This window comes from Protomyctophum bolini, assembly GCF_963924005.1.
Source record: "Protomyctophum bolini genome assembly, chromosome: 5".
Classification (NCBI taxonomy): Eukaryota; Metazoa; Chordata; class Actinopteri; order Myctophiformes; family Myctophidae; genus Protomyctophum; species Protomyctophum bolini.
The window spans coordinates 13624319-13648170 of NC_137866.1; the positions used below are offsets into that span (position 1 = coordinate 13624319).

The following is a 23852-nucleotide window of genomic DNA, read 5'->3' on the forward strand; positions in this document are numbered from 1 at the left end:
AATTATATATACTCTAAGCCAAAGGTCTACTGCAGGCTGCAGCCCTCCCAGAGTGGCTCTGACTGTTAACCACTTACTTACTAATTCACGGCTACTACGGAAAGTGACATAGGACATTCTTTTTGCCAGTCGATATTTCGGTTACCCTTGACAACAACACTGTTATCTTCTGCTCAACTTTCAAAGCATGCTAACCTGCCTATCATCTGCTTTAACAACCTCTTAAACGGCTAAACGTTTTAAATTTAACGACCTTAAACGCGTTCAACTTGAATTTGGTTGGTGTTCTACTGTTCTTGAAGTTACCACATTATGTCAAAAAATAAGGTAAGTCAATACTGTCACCCTTGGTGCAACAACATACAGTAGGTCCTTTGAACGGTTCGTTTGAAAGGACCGACGTCGGCCTGTATCCGCAGCTGAGTTAGCTGGATACAGTGGATTCATTTCTACACAAAAACTAGTTTAAAAATAAGGTCGCCTATGGCCTAGCCTACTATTAAAGCCAGCTATAGAGTAGGCCTATGATATCATATTTTATCAATAGTTTTCTTCGCCTTGCAGACTGGATACAAAGGTCCATATGGGAACCAGAAGAGAGGGGAGCGGTGAGTCTGAATTTATCACATAAAACAGTGTCTCCAAATAAACCACGCTTTTATGGCTTAATTTTCCTGTATTCATTAATTATACAAAAATGATGACCCCCCCCTGTTTCTTCCTGATTTCTCTATAGGGAAGGGAGAAGCTGTGTGCGCTATAGATGTGGTGTGCTACCTACTATCCAGGATGTTCTACGGCAAAGACCAGGCTGGATTGAGGTCAAGGAGTAAGTAAGATAATAAACTATATATAGTGTATCTTGTTATAACTTCCTTTCCACTAATTGATTTTTCATTATTCATGGTATCTATCTATCTATCTATCCATCTATCTATCTATCCATCCATCCATCCATCCATCCATCCATCCATCCATCCATCCATCCATCCATCCATCCATCCATCCATCCATCCATCACAGTGAAGGAGAGTGGGACTTTAACTGGTGTGATGTTGGCTGGCTGAGGGAGAACTTTGATCACTCTTATATGGAGGAACATGTGAGGATATGCCACTTTCGCAACCACTATGAGGTGGGTCAATGCCATGGCATTCTATAGGTCAGTATTATTTCGAAACGGTTACAATTTTATTTTGTAACAGACTACATGACTAGTCTAAAAATTAAGGAAGCACAATCATGTTCAAAACAATGAAAATAACTAATTATATTTGTATTTGTATTGGTATGACCATGACGGGCCGCAGATACATTATAAACAGGGGCACGGGCCGCGGGTTGAGTGGCACTGCTATAGGTCTACTCTACACTGTAGAGAAAATAAAAGCATTTCAGGTGTAGTCCTATATGTTTAAAAAATATACAAAAATCTGGTGGAGATATCACTGTATACTGTATGTCATCACTGAAATAACATGATCGTAAGTACAATTAGTCATATGTAGATAAGATAATGTTTAATAATTTTTTTTGCAGCTCACACGAAAGAATCTCATGGTGAAAAACCTGAAAAGGCATCGTAAAACTCTTGAAAGAGAAGCTGGCCGCCTGGAAGCGGCCAAATGTGACTTTTTCCCCCGCACCTTTGAACTTCCCAGCGAGTATCACCTCTTTGTAGAGGAGTTCAAACGAAGCCCTGGCAGCACGTGGATCATGAAACCGGTAGGGCAGTGGGGGGATACAGCCATACACAAATACCGCAGCTCGGTCAACACTCCCAACTTTGTCGGCCCTCTAGCATCTCTAGATTTTTTTGCACTAGTACAGTGACTTGAGATGCCATGTTATAATAAATAAAGTTGAATTGATAGAACGTAATTGAATTTAGTCATGGCATTTCACTTAACGGTTTTAATGTATGTTTCTTCAGGTGGCAAGATCTCAAGGGAAGGGTATTTTCCTATTCAGAAAACTGAAAGACATCATGGACTGGAAAAAGGTAACATTTACTTTACTGTACATTTAAGGCCTATAACTGATTACTCTTATTCAATTTACCAAAATTAAAGTTAAATCCCTAGATCAACAGTACTTAGCTACTACTGACAGAAAGGGGTGGAAGGGTCTGAGAAATTAATTCTTTGAGCTCACATTTGATACTCACTCATGCAAATACAAGCAGCTAAATATTGGTGACATTCCCTGCAGACTGTTTTAACAATACTGTAAATAACAATAAGATATACTAGGCATAGATATACTAGGCATAGAAAAAATGCCTTTTAAATCCCACTCTATTTCCTAGTCCTCTTCTCTCTGTCTCCCATTTACTCCTTCATTCTCTCATTTTCTTCTCTCACTCTCACACACACACACACACACACACACACACACACACACACACACACACACACACACTCTGTCTACACAGGATGGGACCCGCTCCGAGGAGCAGAAGGATGAGGCCCAAGTGGAAAGCTATGTGGCACAACGCTATATAGAAAACCCCTACCTTATTAATGGTACAGCAATTAAAAGTCAACTTTAAATGGTATAGCAGACTTTATAACAGAAGTACAAGTGCTTTACTAACAATAACGTTTATAATGTTCATAAATAAAAGCAATGATGAAAATGATAGAGGTAATAGCCTAATTTCAAACATTATTACAAAATATAACAAAGACAATGTAGCAACAAATAAATTGTTGTGTGCCACAGTGTGTCTCCACAGATTTATTTTTAAGTAGGCTGCCACCAATGCAGTGGTTTTAAAATGTGTTTATTTTTGTATCTACCCACAGGCAGAAAATTCGATTTGAGAGTCTACGTCCTTGTAACATCAGTAAGGGTGGAACTTTGTAATTTGTGCTGATTCATACACACACCTAACCTGACGCTGCCAGATGAGGGCGGTATTGGGGAAACATATTCCCCAACACAACACTCATCTGGGATCTCTGACGGAGTTGAGCTGAGTCCGATCTGCTTCGTACCGAACCAATCAGCGTGAGCTAAAGGCGGGATATGTGCAAAAGCGGATGTGAAGCTATATAGACACGTCAATATGATTGGTTGTGTTTGCACGCCCACACTTGAAAAAAAGGAACAGCCCCGTCATCGAATTTGCTTCCGCGATCCCAGATCCCAATAAGCTGTGAAACAAATTTGTGTAGCAAGCTTCTTGGATCTGGCAGCGTCAGGTTAACACACACCACCCTATGGCAAATCATAACCTTTATGTGTGTCTGTGTCTTCCCTGCTTTCAGTATATTCCTTTGAAGGCCTGGTTATATCGGGATGGCTTTGCCCGCTTCTCCAGTACACGATTTTCCCTCAGCAGTATTGATGACCAGTGTATCCTACTTCTTTGTCTACCTCCAGCCTTTATAAGGCACCATTCATTTTGATCAGATTATTTATACTTTACAATGTGCATTATTGAAAATGTCTAGTCTTTCATCAAGCAGTTCCCATAGCAACTCGGGAGCTCTCTTATGAAACACTTAAGCAGAATTTTCTCAGAAGCTCAGGCCATTGCCAGATATACTACCCTAAATATGCTTCCAAGTTATCCTTAATGCCTCTATTCAGATGTGCACCTGACCAATGTAGCAGTTCAAAAAACTGCACCCGACTATGATCCTGAAAAGGTGTAACATTCAAGAATCCAACTTCTAACATCACAGTTGCTGTTATGCTTTTGACAGCTTCTCTAACTACAGTTCTTCTCTCTGTAGGGATGTAAGTGGCAGATGCGCCAGCTTCGTAGGTACCTAACTGCCAAACACGGCACAGAGACAGTTGAGGGTCTGTTCAAAGACATAGACAATATTTTTGTCTGCAGCCTTCAGAGTGTTCAGAAGGTCATTATAAATGACAAGCATTGCTTTGAGCTCTATGGCTATGATATCCTACTGGACCAGGACCTAAAACCGTAAGCATGCACACACACACACACACACACACACACACACACACACACACACACACACACACACACACACGCACACGCACACGCACACGCACACACACACACGCGCATGGCATGCATGCATGCACGCCATGCACAAGATATGCATAGTATTGCATACAACCTCTATTTCAACCACTACCTTTCCTATATCAGACAAAGCCGTAAACATGCACATTTTGCACTTATAATTTACCAATCCACACCCTGTCAATTATGCCATACATCTCAATTGTTTATTGGAAAACCTTTCAAGTATGTAATGGTCATGTCATAAATAACAACAAACATGTTTTCAATGTCCACTTGCAAGTATCAACTCCCCTGCCACCATAATCTTTACTCAATTGACTGCTCTCATCATATCAGTGGTTCAATGTAAAAAACGTTAAGTAAATGTTGAATGAATGTCATTAATCTCATCTGCTGTCATATAATTATTCTCTGTAGGTGGTTAATTGAAGTGAACGCCTCTCCGTCGCTCTCAGCCAGCAGTCAGGAGGACTATGAGATGAAGTGTAATTTGCTGGAAGACACACTACACATAGTGGATATGGAGGGGAGGTACTGTACTGTAAATAACAAGGATGCCCTGTTTCAGTAGAGCCATTGGGTCTTTGCCTGTATTCAGGTCAGGTCATGCAAACTGAATGTGTGAACTCTCAGGGTGATAAGCCAAAGGCTTTCCATCTAATCCCTGTGAGACATTATGCTTAATTTATTAACAATTGCCAATCTACAGTAAACAATGTGCGACATGTTGCTAGAGTATTGTTGTTGTAATCGCAATGTCACCTTCTGGCGACTAAACTCTGCTGCATTTTCTTTACCCCCTTAGTCCCTCTAGTACTGTAGCCTACTATCTAAAAAGAAATGCCTGGCTTGGCCATACTAATTTCACACACAATTTATTTTTGCAACGGGAGTTTTGCGTCTGGCCACTGCGAGGCTATAAAAATAAAGCAAGCCTTTAAAATAATCTTTAAAAAAGTGACCATACCTTTTACAACTGGGACACGGTATATCTGATATGAAGAACACAGAGAGAAATTTCTCATGGACATGACAGAGTTGTAATTATAAATTACACACTACAACCTCCGTCCCCTATCTGTCACACAGGCCAGTTGCCGTTGGTGAGTAGTCTCGCGTTGCCAGACTGTTGCCTCTCGCAATTAATGCAACAGGAAGCTTAGTTGATAGAATCCAAGAGAGAACGAGGATTGGATGGATCCGATGGATTGAAGCCATGCCTGCCTCTGTCCTTCCTAATTACCTATGGTTCTTTGTCTTAATAGGCTGACTGGCAGAGAGAAGAGGGTGGGAGGGTTTGACCTGATGTGGAACGATGGGCCGGTTTACAGAGAGGACATCAACATGGAAGCACTGGGCTGTTCCAGTTTGACTGTCAACACTCACTTGGGTAACCCGACTGCTGAGAAAACCATAGCTGTAAAATATGTGAATTTCCATCTTGCAGTGTTGCGTTTACACCTCTATCCCCAATGCACTACACACACTACAGTATGTAATAAGGATGCAAAATATTTGTAAACAGTATTAAACCGATGTTTTGTTTCCACAATTTGCTTACCATTTAATGGTGATACTACACATCTCAGTGGTTGTTCTGTCTTCCAGGATGTGTGAATGACAGGAAGAAGCAGCTCCGACAGTTTCTGAAACCGTTTCCCGTCCAGAAGAAGATATGATTCTTATAGTTGCAATCAAATGATGCAATTGTTGATTACAATGTATTGTAGCATCTTAATGAACTGTGATCTTTTATGTAAAATGTTATACCATAATTCAACAGTATTTTCACCTGAGCTATTTTTGAATGATAAACAGTTCAATGCCGAAATGAGTGCAAAACATATTTATTTCTATGGCCTTACAAATAATCGCATTCAACATTGAGAAAATACATACCATTATCTTTTTGCGTGCTGCTTGTCAACATACTATACACAATTATAGTAAGACCACAGTCCCTGCCCTATTCTATGGCTTTGACGCTTTACATGAATGTCTTGTGAGGAAATGCAGTCTGCATACACATAATTAAAATCATTGTAGTTTTCCCATGAATCCTGTGCGCATGTTAAATTACAAGAAATAAAGATCTTCCAATGTAAACACAATATTACAGACTATTCAAGTATGCAGTCAAATACTAAGGTAATATGTAAGACAATTTCCTCATTACAGCTTAACTGCTGGTGCACTGTAGATGTTTTAAAATCAGAATTGAACAATGATGCAGCACAATAGACATCAAAAAAATATACATTCAGCTATTTTGCTTATTTTTTTCCTCTTGCATATGGAAATGTAAACATAATCGATAATGATGAATTAAAGTCCAACACAAGAACACCTATCATAAATAGAAGTGGTATACAAATTTTGGAAAAATATGCATTTACATTCGTAGCAAACATTACAACATTCTTTCTTGAACGAAGGAAAGAGCCCCGCTCTAGACAAAATATAATTTTGTCAAAGAATACATTTCAACTCCATCGAAACATGGAAAGGCCTTAAAAGCAAAAATCCAAAACAAAGCATCTCTCATTTTCTTCTCTCACTCTCACACACACACACACACACACACACACACACACACACAAAGTACATCTACAAAAGAAAATGCATTACAATACAACAACATGAATCGCACCTCTTTTTTTTCTGCAAGTGATAATCGAACACATCTTGAACATGAAGCACCAGAGGTCAGAGGTCAAAGAAGAGAAAAGCTACAACCAAAGGAAATACTAAGAACATTCAAGAACGAATACATTCCAACATCAAAAACACCTCCAATAATTTTGTGAAATCTTACTTAATGATAAAAATGTAATGATCAACTTCACTAAGGATTACTTAGATTCTTACTTATGAGTTGTGTTGTCAAAAGATAAATGCTTATTTCATACCTATTTGAATATTAATAGCATACCGACAAGTGACAAAAGACTACACAGTGCAAAGAAGTTCGGTTTGCGCAGAAGCCATCATATGAGTCCTATTCTGTAAAGGATCACAATGAGTCTTCAAGAGTTGAAATTATGTTGTTACAGTGCAGCATTACAACTCTATAAGTACTTGACATTTTTACTTGTATATAATTCTGTTCTAAAGAAGAGCCTTACTATGATTTACAGTATGATAGCCACTTTATCTCTACCATAATGGTTTATTACTTAATGTTGCCCGTTTTAAGGCTGCAAACAACTGACTGATTTAGACTGCTGTGCAACAGTTAGTTATAACAAGTTAGTAATACACTGATTCCACATATCAAGCATACATTTGAAGCTCCACTATCTAACTAAAGCACTGTGAGCAAACAGATGTTTATTTTGCAAGAAAGTGAACATTTTTTGCTTTGCCGTTCTGCTTGGCGCCCAGTGTTGCTTTGGAGAGAGAAGATGGCTCTTTAGCAGCTCTTTTTGTGCTGGTTTTAGAAGCCTGGCCTCCCTCTGCCCTTTGCCAGTCCTTTTCTGCTCTCTTGACGGTGTTGACCTCTCGCTTACTTCCAGAGCAAACACGTTTCTCCACGCTAGCGGCTTTGGCACCAGCAGAATCCTTTTTCACATCTGTCTCAGAGTTAGCTCTGACACGGCTTTTCCTCACCTGACTTTTGATGTTAGCAGTAGCACATGAATCCTGGGAAGGCTTGCGTACATTTCCCACCGCCTGCATGTGTTTAAGGTGACTTCTTCCTGCTGAAGGACTAACAGGGGTTTGGGCTCCACTTCCTCCTGTGGCCCTGCCCTCTGAGGAGTTGGCCCGACTCTCGCTGCTACTTCTCTTGGCCGGTGCCCCAGGCCTGGTTTTCTGCTCAAGCAGCGGGCTGAGCCGTGAGTGGCGCTGGTAGGCGTAGGCCGAGCAACTCCCATTGCACAGTGGGTAGCGGATGTGACAGTGGGGACACACTGGGAAGCGGGAGTGATGGGGCTGGACAGAAGGAGCAGGTGACGGGGGGTTGTTAGTATGAGCAAAGGGAAAAGCTCGTTGGCTGCTGTGCCTGACACCTTTTGGAGAGTTGAGACGAGTGGGTGGAGCTGTGTGGGGCCTGGGTGGATGGGGGGTTGTAGCAGAGGGAAAGCCCAGCGGCCTTGGACGGCTACCAGGGGGGCGGCTACTCTCTACCTGTACTGTCTGGATCTGAAGCCACTCCAGCTGCAGCAGCCTCTCTAAGTACTTTTCTAGTGACCCCACAGGCTTGGGCCTGGGAGCCCCCCGGCCCTCTGTGTGGAGGAACACAGCAAGCTGACGCAAGCTCCAGCTGTTAAACGGAGGGGGTAGGAAGTCAGGGTAACTGTAGGAGGGCTCCTCGCTATCGTCCCCATCGCCCACTGCCCCCCCAGGTCCAGGGAAGTCTGGTGGAAAGTCATTGGTGTTGATGACCTCGGCCCGGAGATTGAGGTGAGGGGGAGTGCAGGGGGTACAGGGGGAGGGAAGAATAGGCAACCTCTCAGAGTCTGATAGGTCACTGGCACTGTCAGTATCATCTTCCCTCTGGATGTAGTGCTGGTGAAGTAGCTCTGTGGTGTGGACTGGTGGTGACTGTGTTAGAGGTAATCGTGACACTTGGCGCAGCCCAGCTATTGGAGAGAGTGGCAGGGAGAGGGCCCGGCGATTACTTCCCATTCCACCCCGGTTGGGGTCTAGCTCATTGCATGGTGAAATTGGCTGCGGTTCTCTTTTTTCCTCTTTCCTCTGTGTGGACAAGTGTTTACGGAGTTTAGGTTTCAATGATGCTCCTTCTTCTTGAGGACTGAAGGAAGAGAGAGGTATAATAATCAGATTTGAGGACAGACGTGGGGTTTCAACAACAGTACATTATAATGTAATTCAAAACACTTTCAACATATACCTGGATAATTTGCTTGTATTTCGTGTGGTGCCCGATTTTACTCTCCCCCCTTTGGCTTGAGTACCCTGTAAACAATCATTTGCAATAATATTAAATGCTGATTATTGAGAAGAATAGACGCAACCGGCAACATAACATGATATCACAGTCAATGTCTGCAAACAGTCAACTACTCACCCTAGTCTGGACTGTTGACACTGTGTCCTTATCCTGACCTGGCCCCGGGAGGCCATTTTTCAGCTGGGCTCCTGTTTTCTTCACCTTGCTACATTTCTTTACACTAAGGAAACATCAATGTTGGTTGTTAAACTCTTGTCTCTATAGAACCAAAGTCAAAATACAGATCATGAATAAATGAGTACTACCTGGTGGTCACTGGTCCGGTATTTTCAGCGTTTTTAACGCGAATCTTCTCTTTAGAAACGACACGTTTTAGTGTCGTAGATGCTGTGCTCTCCTGTATGATGGGACCCATGTAGTTGCAGTGTCGCAGGGCTGTTTCAGTCCCGTACAAATAAATACTGCTCTAGCTAAAGAACCCAACCCACATCTCGAATGACAAACACTATTCTTAGCATATTAAATACGTCCATTTTCACCAAAGTGCTGCAGTGCATCGTGCGCAGATGTCGATCTCTTACTTCTTCACGTATAAGCCCTGTTCGCTCTGGTGTTTTGCCGTCTAGTCGTGTTCAATCGCAAATGCAAATATTTTTTTAATGAAATGGCGAATTCAAACGTGTCTTTTTTCCGACTGTCATCCTCCTCGGCATAAAAAAAATGCAAGATGATCACAGTGTAGCAGGATGCTTTTGTTTGACACGGACGTCCCTGTCAAATGGGTTTGTTTACCTGCTGATGACTGGCTCCCTCCCTGGCTGCCAGCCTAGCTCAGTCTCAGACACAGAGCACAAGAGCAGCAGCAGAGGTGGATTATGGGACTTGTAGTGCAGCTGTGAGATGTAATACACTCTAAAAGTCGAAGAGTAGTCATTTCGTGTTGTTAATATGGTGCATTTGCAGACTACACACACACTGTATCGCTATCATGTGGGAAGAGTTCACTTTGTGTTTGAAAAAGAACAATAATCCAAATAAACTGAACTGTGACTGAATTAAATTACTCAATTTCCCATCAACTCCATACATACTGGTCCGTGACGCTGTAGTAGGTTTGGACGTTGTGTGGTACCTGCGCGCACGTTTGCTGATCTCTAACAACAATGTTCTACTGTGTTGATTTCCCGTAGCGTGAATATTATTTGTATATCTGGTATCTGTGCGGAGAGCATTGGTAGATATTCAAGGCAGCCCCAGCTGTGAGTGAAACTCTGTAAATGGAGGATCGAGCTTCGGCTTCAGCCTGCTAAATATTTGACAATAACGACATATCCTTGGATGGTGAGGTACGTGTTGCAGTGTTCATTATACCGTACACGAATAAAGCCATTTATTTCACATATTGGCAGATAAAAATGTATGTAAAGTGCAGTACTGTACAGTGTAACCCCTGCGTACGTACACTCTGTTCCATAGTTACATCATGTTTAAAGTGATGATGATGTTATTGTGTGTGATCTTGTCAGCTGTTCAACTTTAACATAATTTTGTGACGAAATTACTATTAATTCCAGCTGTTTTGAGAAATCACTGAATTGTTGAACTGATCACTGAACTATATGACGCCTAACTTTCTTTGTGTAGGTTAATGGTACCCACCTACACTGAGAATGGATAGAGGAGGGTGGTGTATTGGACAGGACAGGATTCCTTCAACTTCTTCTAGTACATCTGGCCACGAGTTATTTAGCTCCTACAATGTCTCAAGGCCCATAAGCATAAATCTGACAGAAATAATTAAGAATAACCAACAGGATGCAGTCAGGAAACCAGTTTTGATTCGTCCACCAACCCCCAGGGTGGACAGGATCTCTCCTCAGAAGGAACTGCAGTCCCGTCAATTTCTCTCTTGTGAACCCACGCCGAAACCCATCATTCGAAGGCGCTCACGCTCTCTTCCTGCAACACTTCCCTCCAGCACAGAGAGGAAGAAGAATCCCAGAGTCGGCGTGCGTTTCATAGACTCCCTGGGGCTTGACCTGGAAAACATCAGGTTCTTCAGAACTGGGGAGGACCCATCTGTGCCACAACATGTCAGCTTTAGATTACTGATGGGAGCAGAATTGGCAGACAAAAGGAGCTTGGAGATATCCTTGCCATACCTGAAGCCAGTCTTTGTTGAGCAGCCCGGTGACCAGCCAGAGTTTCTGAACCGTCTCCACCAACAGAAAGTGTGTATGGAGAGAGTCTTGTGCTGTGAACTGGGCATCATTGGTATTACTCAGGTCCTCAATCTGGGCTATGAGAAGGAGATCATTGTTCGCTACTCATTCACAGAGTGGAAGAGCTGCACTGAAACTAAAGCCACCTGGTTAAGCACCACCACCAAGCCCTGGGACGAAAGAGGAGGCCAGGTCAGCTGTGACAGTTTTCGTTTCCACCTTCCTGTCCCACCGTTCCTGCTGCAGCCGGGGGCAGTGTTAGAGTTTGCAATCCAATACAAAGTCCATGGAACTGAATACTGGGACAACAATGATGGAGAGAACTATAAATTACTCTGTCATAGCTACAAGTTGGCTGTGCCCAATGAATGTGCGGCCAGCATGGTGCATTTCATTTAGGATGATAATGAAAATGGAAAAGTGTGCTATGGGGAAAATGGCAGAGGTTGACAAACATTAGTTCAATAACTGTTTTGTTAGTTATCTTATACCTTTGTAATTTACTGATATAGTGTACTAATATTTGACTGTAACTTACTTTAGTGACCTTTGTAACCAGAATACACAAATTCTATTTTTATAGAAAACGGCACTTTATTGTAGTGGTATTTAATGAAAAGTAATTGGGTATATAGTATGTTGTGTGTAGCACTACTGAACAATGCACATTCTTCCACAGTTTGGACTATAGTTATCTAGTCCTACTTTAACATTAACTCCTATACAGCAGTGAATGCTGGACTTTTGCTGGACCCTGAAGCCAATCCTGCAGAAGTCTCAAGATGGGTACTACCGTACTACACCAGAATGCTGTGTGCAGGTGTACAGTGCTTAACAATAACATCAGCAAGAGTACACATGTTACCAACAAGAATCTGTATGATGGAATGCCATGGGTGAGCCAGAAAATATAGCAGCCAGGAGAATGAGACTATAGCAGGACACTGCCAAAGACGCCAAGAGCTGCCAGCTAGCAAAGTAGTGTGTGGGAACCAACACACGTCCCAACACACGTCCCACATTAACAAATCTGGATTTACTCAAGAACGACGCAGGAGCACAAACAAAGTACCAACGAGCTGGCCAGATGTATAGAGAACCGGGATGACTGGAAGCGACGATGGAGGGCTCGTCTGAGGACAACCGAGAGATAGAGAGACTTTAACATTACCTTCCTAAGCGGATTGATGAAGTACAGTATAGTTCCAAGCCAAACATCCAAACTATGCAATATATATATACACGTTTTGTTTTTTACATGGCATAATAATAAAAAATTAACAATGTTTCTTAGATTAAAGCACACTAATTGATAATAATTATCTTATCAGTCAGTGTATTGTTTTCTTGCTTGGTGAATTGTGCCTGACAAATGTTAAGCTCTATGTTGCCAAGACAACATCACATTTTTAATATAATGATGGGTGGGTTGTGGTCTCCCTGTCTTATATAAAATGCATTTTCACTGTTTCAGGTGGGTTGCCACATTTGTACCTGTGTGAGTTCTGCTCTCTGTCCTGATTGGATAAAATTGGTATCTGAAAATTACATTTCTGTTTATTAATTAAAGGGCTGGAAAGACAGGGATATTTTTTATAGCAATGATTAGACCACAGTGACCACTATCAGAATACCGGTATATAGAGCTATTTAATTCTTCTTTTTTAATCACTTACACTACCGTTAAGGTTGTTATTATTACTACTTCTATTATATTATTATGAATTGTTATTATTTTACATCGTCAGTCCATAGTCTCGACTCGAGACAGACTGTTGACAAACGTTGTCGACTATAAATTCAAAGGAAAAGAAGGCGCTGTTTCATCTTTATTTGCCAATGGGTTCTCAGTTTGGTCCAAGAAGAACTCGCGCGCTTCCACATGCGCATGCGTCACATGCCAATGTTGAGTTGTGGCGTTGACCATAGAGTATTGTATAATAACTCTATGGCGTTGACTGGTAAGTGCTAATTTGTCATAACTGCACAATGTTACTCATAAACATCGTCATTTAACGTCAACCGTCAAAGTTTGAACTGACGTGATTTATTGAAGCTACAGCAGTCAGCAGCTATGAACACAGGTTGGTATAAAAGTAGTATTACGTTTTACAATTTACATACAACGGTGTCGCACGACAAAAATAGCGCGTTCGTTGTGAGCTTAGTAGGTTGTGAGCTTGTAGATCAGCCATTTTCGGTGTGCTACACCGTCGCACGGCGAAGTGTATGGGGCTAAAATTAACAACCATCACACCTATACCAACTACCAACTGAACTAAACCCAAGCAGTGAGAGAGTTATAGATTTAACGCTATAACGCATTAATATTAGTTGACTGCGATTAGTGTTAAAACTTCAGTTGCTGTATTTTTATCGACAAAAAATGTCGAATTATTGATAATGTGCGCCATAAAGTTACTGTAGGAATGATTCAGAATGAAACATCCGCATCCGGATAACGAGGACAAGTTAAGCTAGCTACACTGAGCTTCAACTAACGCTAACAAAAACAATCTTTTCTAAATTCCCTTTCTGGCATTTAGAAAGGGATCATTCTCAGAGAGAGATGCCGTCCAGTCAAGACCAAAAGGTATGTATGGAATTTGGAAAACGCATAATTTTGCTCACAGCTAGCCCTCACATAAAACTTTGCAACTAACAAACCTCGCTTAACATCTTTATTGTAAATTAATGTCAAGGTGCCTTAATCATATAGAATACAGATAATGATACACCTTTTTCATGTGAAGCTGGAGAAGCTGATTGATCAAGTATTGAAGAGCAATGATTACCAATACTTGCATGCCTTCTTGCAAGAGAACATTGATGAAGGAACCACATTCAAATGCTCCAAACAGTTCTTCACCAAATTGGACAAACTTGTCAATAAGGTTAGATTTTCCTCTGCAAATTCATTGTTATGCCTTTGTGCTACATTTTTTAATTCTAATCATTATCAAATATATTATAGGCTTTAGATGAGAAGAACACCAAGAATGCCAGTTTGGCCCTTAGTATCCTATCCAAATGTGGAAACAATTTGTCCCTACCTGGAGGGCAAGGGCTGTCAGGCATGGTGGCCCAGAACCTGGTCAAAAAGATAAGTATTTCACCACAAGCAACAGCTGTAAACATTACCTTAAATTAATGTATAGCCTAACACAGTGCAGTGCATACATATTTGTATGAAATATGTACTTTGCAACTGCAAGCTGTTGGTAGAATTGTGTTTTTGTGTTGTGCACATGGTGCAGTGGTTTGAAAAATGTAGGGAGCTCTGGATCCAGGGATGCCCAAAGAGGGATGGGATGCTGTTGAATGTTGCTGAGGACTTCTTTGATTCATTGATGGTGAGTTAAAGCATTTGACTAAAGTGCAATAATGTAGAATGAAACACTTGAGATCAACCTGTGACATTGCACTCTGTTTTCAGTCAAGTAACAGTATGCTTTCCTCCTTTGCAGGTTGTCTGTGAGGCAAGCAAAGAGGGTATGGTTGACTTCTTAAAGTATCAGATGTTTTAATTGTGTTTCTTCCTCTCATATTACATGATTGGTTCAATGTTTAGTGCATATCTTATTAGGTCTAGTCTGGCCTAATTTATATGAAAATCTTGTTTAGTACTCTGATTGGTTCCAACCAATAGCAAATTGTTTCTTGAAATCCAAGCCAAAGAGCCCTGATACCAATAGAGGAAATTAATGTGCTTATTTGTCAACTGCCGCAAGTAGACTCCAGTGTTTTTATTTTAAGCCAACTGCAGTGAGGCCTGACAAGTTTGTGTATCATTGCGCACTGTTTTGAATGCACTTTTGACATATTATTTGATCTCATAAAGTGCACTGTAGGCAACAAATACAATATCAGACAAGATACATTACTTACAACTAGCTGAAACTTGAATTTAAACTATGATATGTTGATGTCAATACTGTGTACAGCATTGAGTAGTGTCTTTTGTCACAGGAACATATGAAATTACCCAGTTCCTGCTGTATCCCATTGGCCAGTTGGTTGCAGACCCCAGAATCTACGTCCTCATCCAGAAAGAGGTGATGGCCAACAATAACCTATAGAAGATTTTGTATGGCATAAGGTTACATTATGATTAAATTCCTAACATTGTCGACATAGGCTATTCGCAAGCTCAATATCATTGTGGGCAGAATTCCAGTGGAATTGAAGAATGAAAAGAAGATCTTGTCATCTCAGGAGGCCTCAAACATGATGTATGTAATGGAAATGTGATTTTAGACAGTTGTTGATAGATATTTGTGGACACATGATTTAGAATTATTTGTATGATTACACTTTTCTAATTACCGGTACATATTCACACTCATAACATTCACAGGGTCAAGCTGGCTGGACACGTATTGGATTGTGGGGGTAAGTATTTAAATTTTATTTTTGACAAAAATCTGTTATCGTATGGGCAGTGTGCACGCTGTCGTGTCATGTCATAAGTTGTAGGGAAGCATTGAAAGCTGACAAAACTAGCTCGTTGAGTCGTCCGGTTTCGACTGTCCGGCTGGCGGAGAGGAGGTAGAGCTCTCTGACTCTGGTTGGCTGCTAGGAGGGGTTGCGGGGAGTGGGGAGTAGTGCTCGCAGTGAATTTATTTTGTCTAAATACAGAGCATATCCATGGTATACATATTGCTAATGCCGCATTCTCAAAATGCAGTGTCATCTCATTCAAACACCAGCTGTCAGCTTCTGATTGATTGATTGATTGATTGTATTTAATACAAAAAGTGTTAACTGTTGACGACACCATAAAGCATTACACTTGTTTACAATATTGTCCACCATTTTCAATTCATCAGAACATTTAGAGACGTACATTTAGAGACTTCTATATAACAAAAAACAGGAAATCATCATAAACTGAGGGAAAAAACATATACAGTGAGGGGAAAGTTGATGGGGGAGGACTCAGACTTTTACGGAAATAAAGATAAGCGCATATGGCGTATCAATATCATTAGCACTTTGCCACTTAATGCTGCTTTATAAAGTGAAAAAGGTCTGTAAAATCATTCGACTGCTAGTCTGTAGTAGTCTGAAGTCTGTTTGGTGGAGAGATACCTTAATTTAAGACTAGATTTACCAACATGTTGAAATAAACACACCTGTCTGTGTCAGATTATGACTTGCAGATAGCACTGATGGAGGCACTGATCAGAATGACCTCTCCTGGTCAGAGGATGGAGCTGGCTGGCCAATGGTTCGCCATGGAGTATGTGGCCAGTGCCTTCATCAATATAAAGGATTCAGAGTTTGAGACGGTAAATGGATGCAGTTCATCCAAGAATGCGTTTGTATTTTTAAATTCTAAAACAATACCAGGGAAAAGTTATCTTACCAGTTACATTGTTAGTTAGTTTATTTGTTAGTGTTTTCTATTTCAGGACTGCCGCAAGTTTCTGAATTTCGTGAATGGTATGCAGGGAGACAAAAGAAGGTGTGTGTGTGTGTGTGTGTGTGTGTGTGTGTGTGTATGTATATATATATATATATATATATATATATATATATATATATTGAGGGTATTCCCAATGCACATTGTAGTCATGTGTTATATATGTGAATTGTTTTCAAATTGAATTGTCAGAGCACAGCATGCTAATTTATTGCATATCATACTTTACAACAAAGTCTGATACTGATACATACTTATATTTTATTTTTTGCTTTACATTGTTGTCTTTCGGCCTTCAGAGTCTATTCTTATCCTTGTTTGAGGGTGTTTCTGGACAAGAACGAGGTAAGTATCAGTTGGATTTGTTGTGACAATGTTAAAAGTGAGGGTATTTAAAAACGAGACTGCTCGCCCCTTTACCAACTCGCCCCCACGATTAATTTAGTATTTCTGAAATTATCTTGTATACAGATTTATTTGATTGTATATGTATACTAGTAGTCGATCTCTATACTCTGTAAAAAGAGACGGTGACTGCTTAATTAAGTTAATGTAGGACCTTCTAGCAGTTAATTTTGTTTTATTAATCACATTTCTTCCATGTAGCCCATGTTTTGTAATGGCATCATCATGCTATTATGCCCGTGTATATACAGAGTGAACTTAACAATGATAAATTAATATGATAATACCTTTTAAATAATCACCAACATGAATTATGTTTGTTATTTACAGCTAGGTAGAGTAGTGGGGCGAGATAGAAAAGGGGCGACCGTACCTGTTACCTTTAAAAACTGCTATAGTCTAGGAAATGTGTTGAGCAGGCATCTGTATTTAGATCAGAATCAGAATCAAACTTTATTGTCACATCACATTACAAGTAACATGGGTGAAATTCTTGTTTGTGCAGGCTCATCATTGCAGTTAAAAGAAAGAAAGTGCATAGTACATGACTAATCTACATGGTACAATATGTATGCATATAAAATAATAAATAAAGTGATGTAGCCTATGTGTATATACAGAGTAGTCTCTACTAAAGGAGACCAATCCATTCAGTCTGTGTGGCGTCACCAATCCTAGCTCTTGTTCAGCAGTCTAATTGTCGACAAGTAGAAACTGTTCAAGAGTCTGCAGGGCTGTATTTTGCGTGTCTTAAGTACCAGGTCTTATTCCCTAACTTGAGTAAACTAAAGACCTGGAGGCGTGATCAATGCCATTTGGCTATTCTGAGTGGCCAAAGAGCATTGATCACGCCTCCAGGTCTCCACACTCGATGGTGCTCTTGTAGAACTCTCTGAGGATGCGGGGGCTCACTATGAATTTCTTCAGGCGCCTCAGGCAGTAGAGCCGTTGTTGGGCTTTTTCACCACTGTGGTTGTGTGTGTGGCCCACTTCAGGTAACCTGACGCTGCCAGATCCAAAAAGCTTGCTACACAAATTTGTTTCACAGCTTATTTGGATCTGGGATCGCGGAAGCAAATTCGATGACAGGGCTGTTCCTTTTTTTCAAGATACATGGTAGATGATTGGATGGGAGCGTCTGTCTATCACCGTGTGGGCGTGCAAACACAACCAATCATATCGACGTGTCTATATACCGTCACATCCGCATCCCGCCTTTAGCTCACGCTGATTGGTTCGGTACGAAGCAGATCTGACTCAGGGCTCAACTCCGTCAGAGATCCCAGATGAGTGTTGTGTTGGGGAATATGTTTCCGCAATACCGCCCTCATCTGGCAGCGTCAGGTTACACTTCAGGTCCCTCGAGATGTTTATCCCGAGGAACTTGAAGTCGCTGACCTGCTCCACTGCAGCACCATTGATGACAATGGGCGCGTGCTCTCTCTCTGGTCTCCTGAAGTCCACGATCAGCTCCTTTTTTTGCTGACGTTTAGAGCCAGGCTGTTCGTGGCACCACTGTGTCAGCGTTCGAACCTCTGCTCTGCATGGGTGTAGTTGAAAGTAGTGCATTTGTTTTGTCAGCTGCTGATACCCTCTGATGAGAAGCTGGAGGAGTTCTGGATTGACTTCAACTTGAGCAGTCAGAGCATCTGTTTTTACTACTGTTTAGCCGACATGGAAGCAGAGGTACCTTGTTAGGTTAACAGTCACTTGAAGGGATGATAATTTACATCGATTAGAATCAATAATCAAGTATCCGATACGGTTTGTTACTGTATGTTATTTTCTGATTAGTAGCTTTGATGAATTTCTTTGCTTGTGTTCTTCCATCACATAAAAGGGTGACTGGGACACAATGTGTATCACTGAAAATGAAGTTGAAAGCTTCACCATTGCAGGTAAACAAAATAATTAAAATTTTATGTTATTATGTGTAGCACCTTCCAGAGCTCAATGACATTGCCCAGAATTTAACCACTTAAACCCCATATACTTATACTACATCAAATAGCTAAAATAGCTATTCTATTTTCACAAAATGTTCACCTGTGACATGCCCAGATTATGGACTCTTTGTGGTGGCTCTGATCTTTACAATTAATTCATTATACTTTTGATAATATAGGAACTGAAGTTTTGAGTCTTTGCTTGCTTTAATGCATACATTGTAAACATGATTTACACAGGCATAGAATTCTAAAGACATTGCTTGGATAAACCTTGTTTTTTTTGTCTGGTTTGTAAGATCCTCACAGAAGGACGCTGAAAACAAAAAAGCTAATAGATCATCAACAATATAACATACACTTTTTGGATGTGTGAACTGTTGTTAAACAAAAGTTGTTGAGAATGTGTGTGTACAAACGAGTGGTTGTGAATATGTAACTCGACGTGGTAAAATATAACATCTGACTTGTCAATTCTCAGATCAGGGCAGATCGTCTGTCTTGAAGCTTAAGCTTTTGGAACCGGTGTGCACAGGGGTGTTTGAGGGGACCAGCCTCACCATTCACTTCAATTCCTCCCTGGGCATTTTGCAGGCTGCTTGCAGTGTCTATGGATCCCTCAAGAACAAGGTAGAATTCTGGATTACATGACATGGTAATAATTGTCGTGATTGCATAATGCATATATGACACAGTCTTTAGTTGCATTAGTTGTGCAGTTAGTGTTTTTTTGGCTTCATTTGATAGTATGGAAAATTGTAATGGTAAATGGTAAGTAATGGTAAAGAATGGTTTATTGTCTCACGCTGATGTGTAAGCTTTGTTGGCTGAAAAATGCAGCATCCCTGCTGCAGTTTCAGGCACTGAAGAGCGTCTTCCTTTTAAACTAGGTCAGGACATATTTTCTAGTGAGATTTTGTTGATTTGCATGAATCTGTTTTTTCCTGTTAGAGCGTTGGCAAAAAAACCAGTGTTGTGAAGACCTCAGTCAAAATTATAATGGATGATTCCTCCTCCCAGGTAAACATTTGCCTTGCTCAACCATCTTGTATTTGCACCCAATATCCACCCAGCCACCAGAAGTGAAAAGAGCGTCAATATATAATGGGCCCTATCTTGCCTTACCCCATATCCTTAAACTGTTTTGCCATTTCTTACTATTTTGAAAAACATTTTAAAATAGTTTAAATGGCAGATCTATAATATCACAACGTGTCGTGGTAGATCGGATTCAGCATAGTCAAATGTTTTTCAAAATGCTATAGTAAATCTGGATAATACGTTTAGTTATAAGGGGTAAGGTTTAAAATCTTTGCATTTCACTCCACCTCCATGCAACAGACTGTTCCAGAGAGCCAGGCATATGCTGGACGTGATAAAGAAACGGAGAGAAACAGCGCCGCCTCCTGGCTACAACCCGCAGATCGACCTGTGGTAATTGATCACAGAATGAATGTTTAGTGTATGGCTGCATGTAATCTTACCACACTGTCTGCGTGTTATTAAGTGGCATATTATACTCTAGTGATGGCAATGGAATAATCAGTAGGGCAATCTTTACAAGGTCAAGGTTGAAATTCTAACAATAATAAGTAGGCAGTTCTCTGGACATGCCTTACTCCTCCTAGCCTTATAATAGTGATGCCACATATATTCAACTTGCCTGGTAATTTTGCCCGCAAGAGCATTATTAAACACTCTAAATGGTCAAATACATCCCATTTCTCCTGCTAGAAGACGGCTGGCAATAAGAAGGTCTCAGAGTCCACAACTTTCATCACCAGTAGCAGCAGAGGGAGTGTTTCCAGCGTCAGTCCATTTTCAGCCAAAGGAAGTAGGTTCTAAAGTATCCATAAAGTTGTTCTCTTCCTCAACTGATGTCACAATTTACATGTGTTTACATTTACTGTAGTGTACAGCCTGCTTCACAAAAAAATCAATACTATTCATTCATTCATTCATTCATTGTTTTAAATTTGTAATTGAGTTTTTATTCTGTCTAACAACATTCCCTTATCATTTTTCATTGTTGTGTTTTATCAGTTGGATTTATGTAAATAAAAATAAACCTAATACTTTATGAACACTTTCCCTTTTTACCCCCACATTTCAGATCCTACAAGCAAATGGAAGGTAAAGGGTTCTTTGCAAATGATGCGTTCCAGTGAGAAGCAGGACCAGTTAAACCCAGGAGTGCAGGGACTGAACGTTAAGACCTCGGGTCACGCCATGACTCCTAGCAGCACAATCAGTGAACGTGTGAGACAGCAGGTAGGACACAGTACAAGACTGCACATCGTGCATACTAATGAGCAAAGTGATACCTCACCCTATTCGGTTCCTGGTGGCAGCATTTATTTAAAAAAATGCAATACAGAAACTAGATGTTTCTATCACTTGTTTATGTTATATTATTGTGCAGACCAGAGTAGACTGCACTTGACTAAATTAAACCAAACCCATCACCATCAGTAGTACCTCTAACAGTCTTGATTTGACATTCTCTGTCTCAGAGTGAAACTTCTCTGCATAGCAAAGTCTCCAAACCGACACAGATAAAAAAGGTATGTAAATTATTGTAATAATTAATTTTAAGTGACCGTGTAAGTGAGATGGTATCACCTACATCCATTGTTACAGTATGTTGAAGTATTGTTTAATGCCTTTCTTTATTTCTTTCTGTGCCTGTCCCACAGCACATTCCAATGCCGGAAGTAGTGAAGGCGGTGTTGACTGAGCAGGAGGAAGAACAGGGGCCACTCGGTACTGACGGGTTTGACTATTAGACCAGTACAATTCTGTATTGACACTGCTGCGCAATACAATGTGCACTGCTAGTTCAGTGTGCAGTGTTTAACACTTAAAATGGTCATAACTTGGTGACCAATGCTCTGATCAGTGCAATATACTGTAGGACTAGATTTGAAGGCTGGGTAGCAGCCTGCAAATCTAGTTTGTTGACGTTTTCAGTTCAACTGTGCACAAACAGATTTGCACCACAGAAAATTGTTTTAGAGTCTGGGAATGTCATCACTTTTTTCCCTTATTAATCTGCCAGTTAATGACCATTTTGTCTTTGCCTATAGATCAGAGCTTTGTGCCCGACTCCCAACCCAACATTAAGCTTGATAGAAGCCTGTAAGTTCTGCAGCAGAAGCATACATAATATATTATAAATCACCTGCTACAGTACCATGTTATGATTGGAGATTTATTGTGTGTGTGTGTGTGTGTGTGTGTGTGTGTGTGTGTGTGTGTGTGTGTGTGTGTGTGTGTGTGTGTGTGTGTGTGTGTGTGTGTGTGTGTGTGAAAGCTTCTGGAGAGAAAACCAGAGAAAACAGTCAGTGTCAGAGATGTTGATGATGCAGACACAAAGAACCAGTTTTCGGTTTGGTAAGTAAACGATAATCACTACTATATACTAATACTACTGGTATTACTCTGGTTGACAGGTAACGTTATTATGTTTATATTTGGTCTTTGCATCTATTTGTGTCTTTTAATAATGTTACCTGTACTGTTTTTATTGTGCAAATAAATAAAACAAAACTAAATATTGTACGCTACCCCAGAGCCCAGGCCATGTTTGAAGCAACAGGAGCAGCATCCCTCTTCAGCTCAAAAGACAATTCCAGAGTCTGGTCCACTCAGCCACAAGCTGCTTCATAAAGATCTCACCCAGCGCCTACAGAAGATCATCCAATCAACTGAGCCTCAGGAGTTAGCCAAATCCAAGAGAACAATACCACAGACACCGGAGACATCCCTCAGTAAAGATTCTACTGACGAGTGTGGCTCCACAAGGTGTGCGCCTAAACGGCATTTGACCAAAGAGAATACTAATAACTGCATCAAAGCCGTAGTGAAGACCACCTCAACCAACGTGCAAGATCAAACTAATATTAAAGATTCTGGGACCATCTCCAGCAAAGAGAAGGTATGAGAAACAGAGTGTTAATACTATAGTTACGTTTAGTTGTTAGTCTAGGTGTAAGGGACACAACATAACATGGAAAAGGACAACTGCATTTCAATTGGAATATATATTTGTTATCAAATGTGTACAAGATTGTACACAACTAAGGCAACCTAAACTACAACAACAGCTAAAACCTAACCATAAACCTAACCTTAGCAAAACAACAAACACACACTTAACACATTGCTTGGCAAGCACATCATATCACATCCCATCAAATGCAACGCTTGACTACCAAGCACCTGATGTCACGGCGTGTGGTCTTTTCAGTGGTTTAACATTACAACTTTAGAACAGGGTTCTCAGAGATTAGTGTCCGAGTGGAGGAACCCAGCAACATAGAGGGACAGTCTGGTAATTGGCTTGTGTGTTATATTGAGACTTGTGATATGATGTACTAAATTGGTTTTGCTGTATGGCTGTTAAAAGAAGAAATGGTCTACAGTAGGCCTGCTAATGCAGCAGGATATGTACTGTATATGAAGAGAGACCCCTCAGAATGCTAAATTATATAATGAGCTTTTGTGAAAAGGGAACTGTTTGGTGTCTGTGTCAAAGGGTTTGCTCCTGTTATACGAGTGTCACTTGTGCCACAACCTTTCCCCCTGCCTCCACCCAGAGAGCTGCAGAGGTGGCAGACAACATGGTGAAGGAGATCTACAGCCGTTATGGTAAAACCAACTCCTCCACTGTTGCAGAAAAAGCCGTCACTCCACACTGGGCTCCTAAACCTGTTAAAAGGTGAGTACTGGGATGATGATGTTAGGATAACGTATAGTCATTTGGTAATGATGCTAGTAAGGGAACAGTGAGCACAGCACCTTTTATGCTATAAAAGGTTATGAAACTGAGAAAACGGCCAGCACACAATAAATTTCCTTTTCACATTCACATTTTATTTTCCTTTCCACGGAACTCAGCATTTCACAATGCTGAGGAAGGCCTGTTGAA

General features: G+C 40.7%; 4 protein-coding genes across 6 annotated transcripts in view; 3 read left to right on the forward strand and 1 right to left on the reverse strand.

Annotated features, from left to right (window-relative positions):
* The window catches only part of fam217ba (family with sequence similarity 217 member Ba), an 83013-nt gene extending 73279 nt beyond the window's left edge, over positions 1 to 9734 (reverse strand). Inside the window, exons 1-4 of one of the 2 annotated variants that reach the window (XR_013964131.1) lie at positions 9230 to 9734; positions 9042 to 9144; positions 8865 to 8929; positions 6590 to 8765 (exon numbers count right to left, since the gene is read on the reverse strand). Coding sequence is in view for 1 of the 2 variants with exons in the window: in XM_080764666.1 (XP_080620792.1) it covers positions 7340 to 8765; positions 8865 to 8929; positions 9042 to 9144; positions 9230 to 9339 (1704 nt within the window). In the remaining variant the exon portion in view is untranslated. Of the gene's footprint in view, positions 1 to 5849; positions 8766 to 8864; positions 8930 to 9041; positions 9145 to 9229 lie in introns of those variants that run through there. The other variant, XM_080764666.1, reaches the window with a different exon arrangement.
* Positions 313 to 5688, forward strand: ttll9 (tubulin tyrosine ligase-like family, member 9; the record flags this gene model as incomplete). Its single annotated transcript, XM_080763570.1, has 14 exons — positions 313 to 327; positions 565 to 608; positions 737 to 829; positions 1024 to 1135; positions 1540 to 1725; positions 1934 to 2002; positions 2435 to 2525; positions 2808 to 2848; positions 3273 to 3360; positions 3598 to 3656; positions 3744 to 3940; positions 4427 to 4540; positions 5275 to 5399; positions 5618 to 5688. The coding sequence occupies 14 exons, from the start codon at positions 313 to 315 to the stop codon at positions 5686 to 5688; spliced, it is 1305 nt and encodes a 434-aa protein (XP_080619696.1).
* A 444-nt stretch (positions 9735 to 10178) lies between the features above and the next one.
* ppp1r3da (protein phosphatase 1, regulatory subunit 3Da) lies at positions 10179 to 12636 on the forward strand. Of its 2 annotated transcripts, none has more exons than XM_080763787.1 (2): positions 10179 to 10265; positions 10569 to 12636. In XM_080763787.1, exon 2 carries the CDS (start codon positions 10595 to 10597, stop codon positions 11543 to 11545), a length of 951 nt encoding a protein of 316 aa, XP_080619913.1. In that variant the 5' UTR covers positions 10179 to 10265; positions 10569 to 10594; the 3' UTR covers positions 11546 to 12636. The 2 variants fall into 2 exon arrangements, with proteins under 2 accessions (XP_080619913.1, XP_080619912.1); XM_080763786.1 differs by having other exon boundaries at positions 10188 to 10270.
* A 1586-nt stretch (positions 12637 to 14222) lies between these two features.
* sycp2 (synaptonemal complex protein 2) overlaps positions 14223 to 23852 on the forward strand; it is a gene marked incomplete at its 5' end in the record, with an annotated part of 28579 nt that continues 18949 nt past the window's right edge. Inside the window, 16 exons of the mRNA XM_080762781.1 lie at positions 14223 to 14253; positions 15116 to 15201; positions 15284 to 15378; positions 15504 to 15538; positions 16295 to 16437; positions 16561 to 16613; positions 16871 to 16916; positions 18558 to 18662; positions 18817 to 18874; positions 19404 to 19552; positions 20657 to 20756; positions 21036 to 21193; positions 21436 to 21486; positions 21619 to 21685; positions 22495 to 22859; positions 23521 to 23642. Of these exons, the coding sequence (XP_080618907.1) occupies positions 14223 to 14253; positions 15116 to 15201; positions 15284 to 15378; positions 15504 to 15538; positions 16295 to 16437; positions 16561 to 16613; positions 16871 to 16916; positions 18558 to 18662; positions 18817 to 18874; positions 19404 to 19552; positions 20657 to 20756; positions 21036 to 21193; positions 21436 to 21486; positions 21619 to 21685; positions 22495 to 22859; positions 23521 to 23642 (1664 nt within the window). The remainder of the gene's footprint in view (positions 14254 to 15115; positions 15202 to 15283; positions 15379 to 15503; positions 15539 to 16294; positions 16438 to 16560; positions 16614 to 16870; positions 16917 to 18557; positions 18663 to 18816; positions 18875 to 19403; positions 19553 to 20656; positions 20757 to 21035; positions 21194 to 21435; positions 21487 to 21618; positions 21686 to 22494; positions 22860 to 23520; positions 23643 to 23852) is intronic.

Bases quoted from the DNA above. Each gene is read 5' to 3' on its own strand.
- ppp1r3da (XM_080763787.1), top strand. From the start codon at position 10,595: ATGGATAGAGGAGGGTGGTGTATTGGACAGGACAGGATTCCTTCAACT.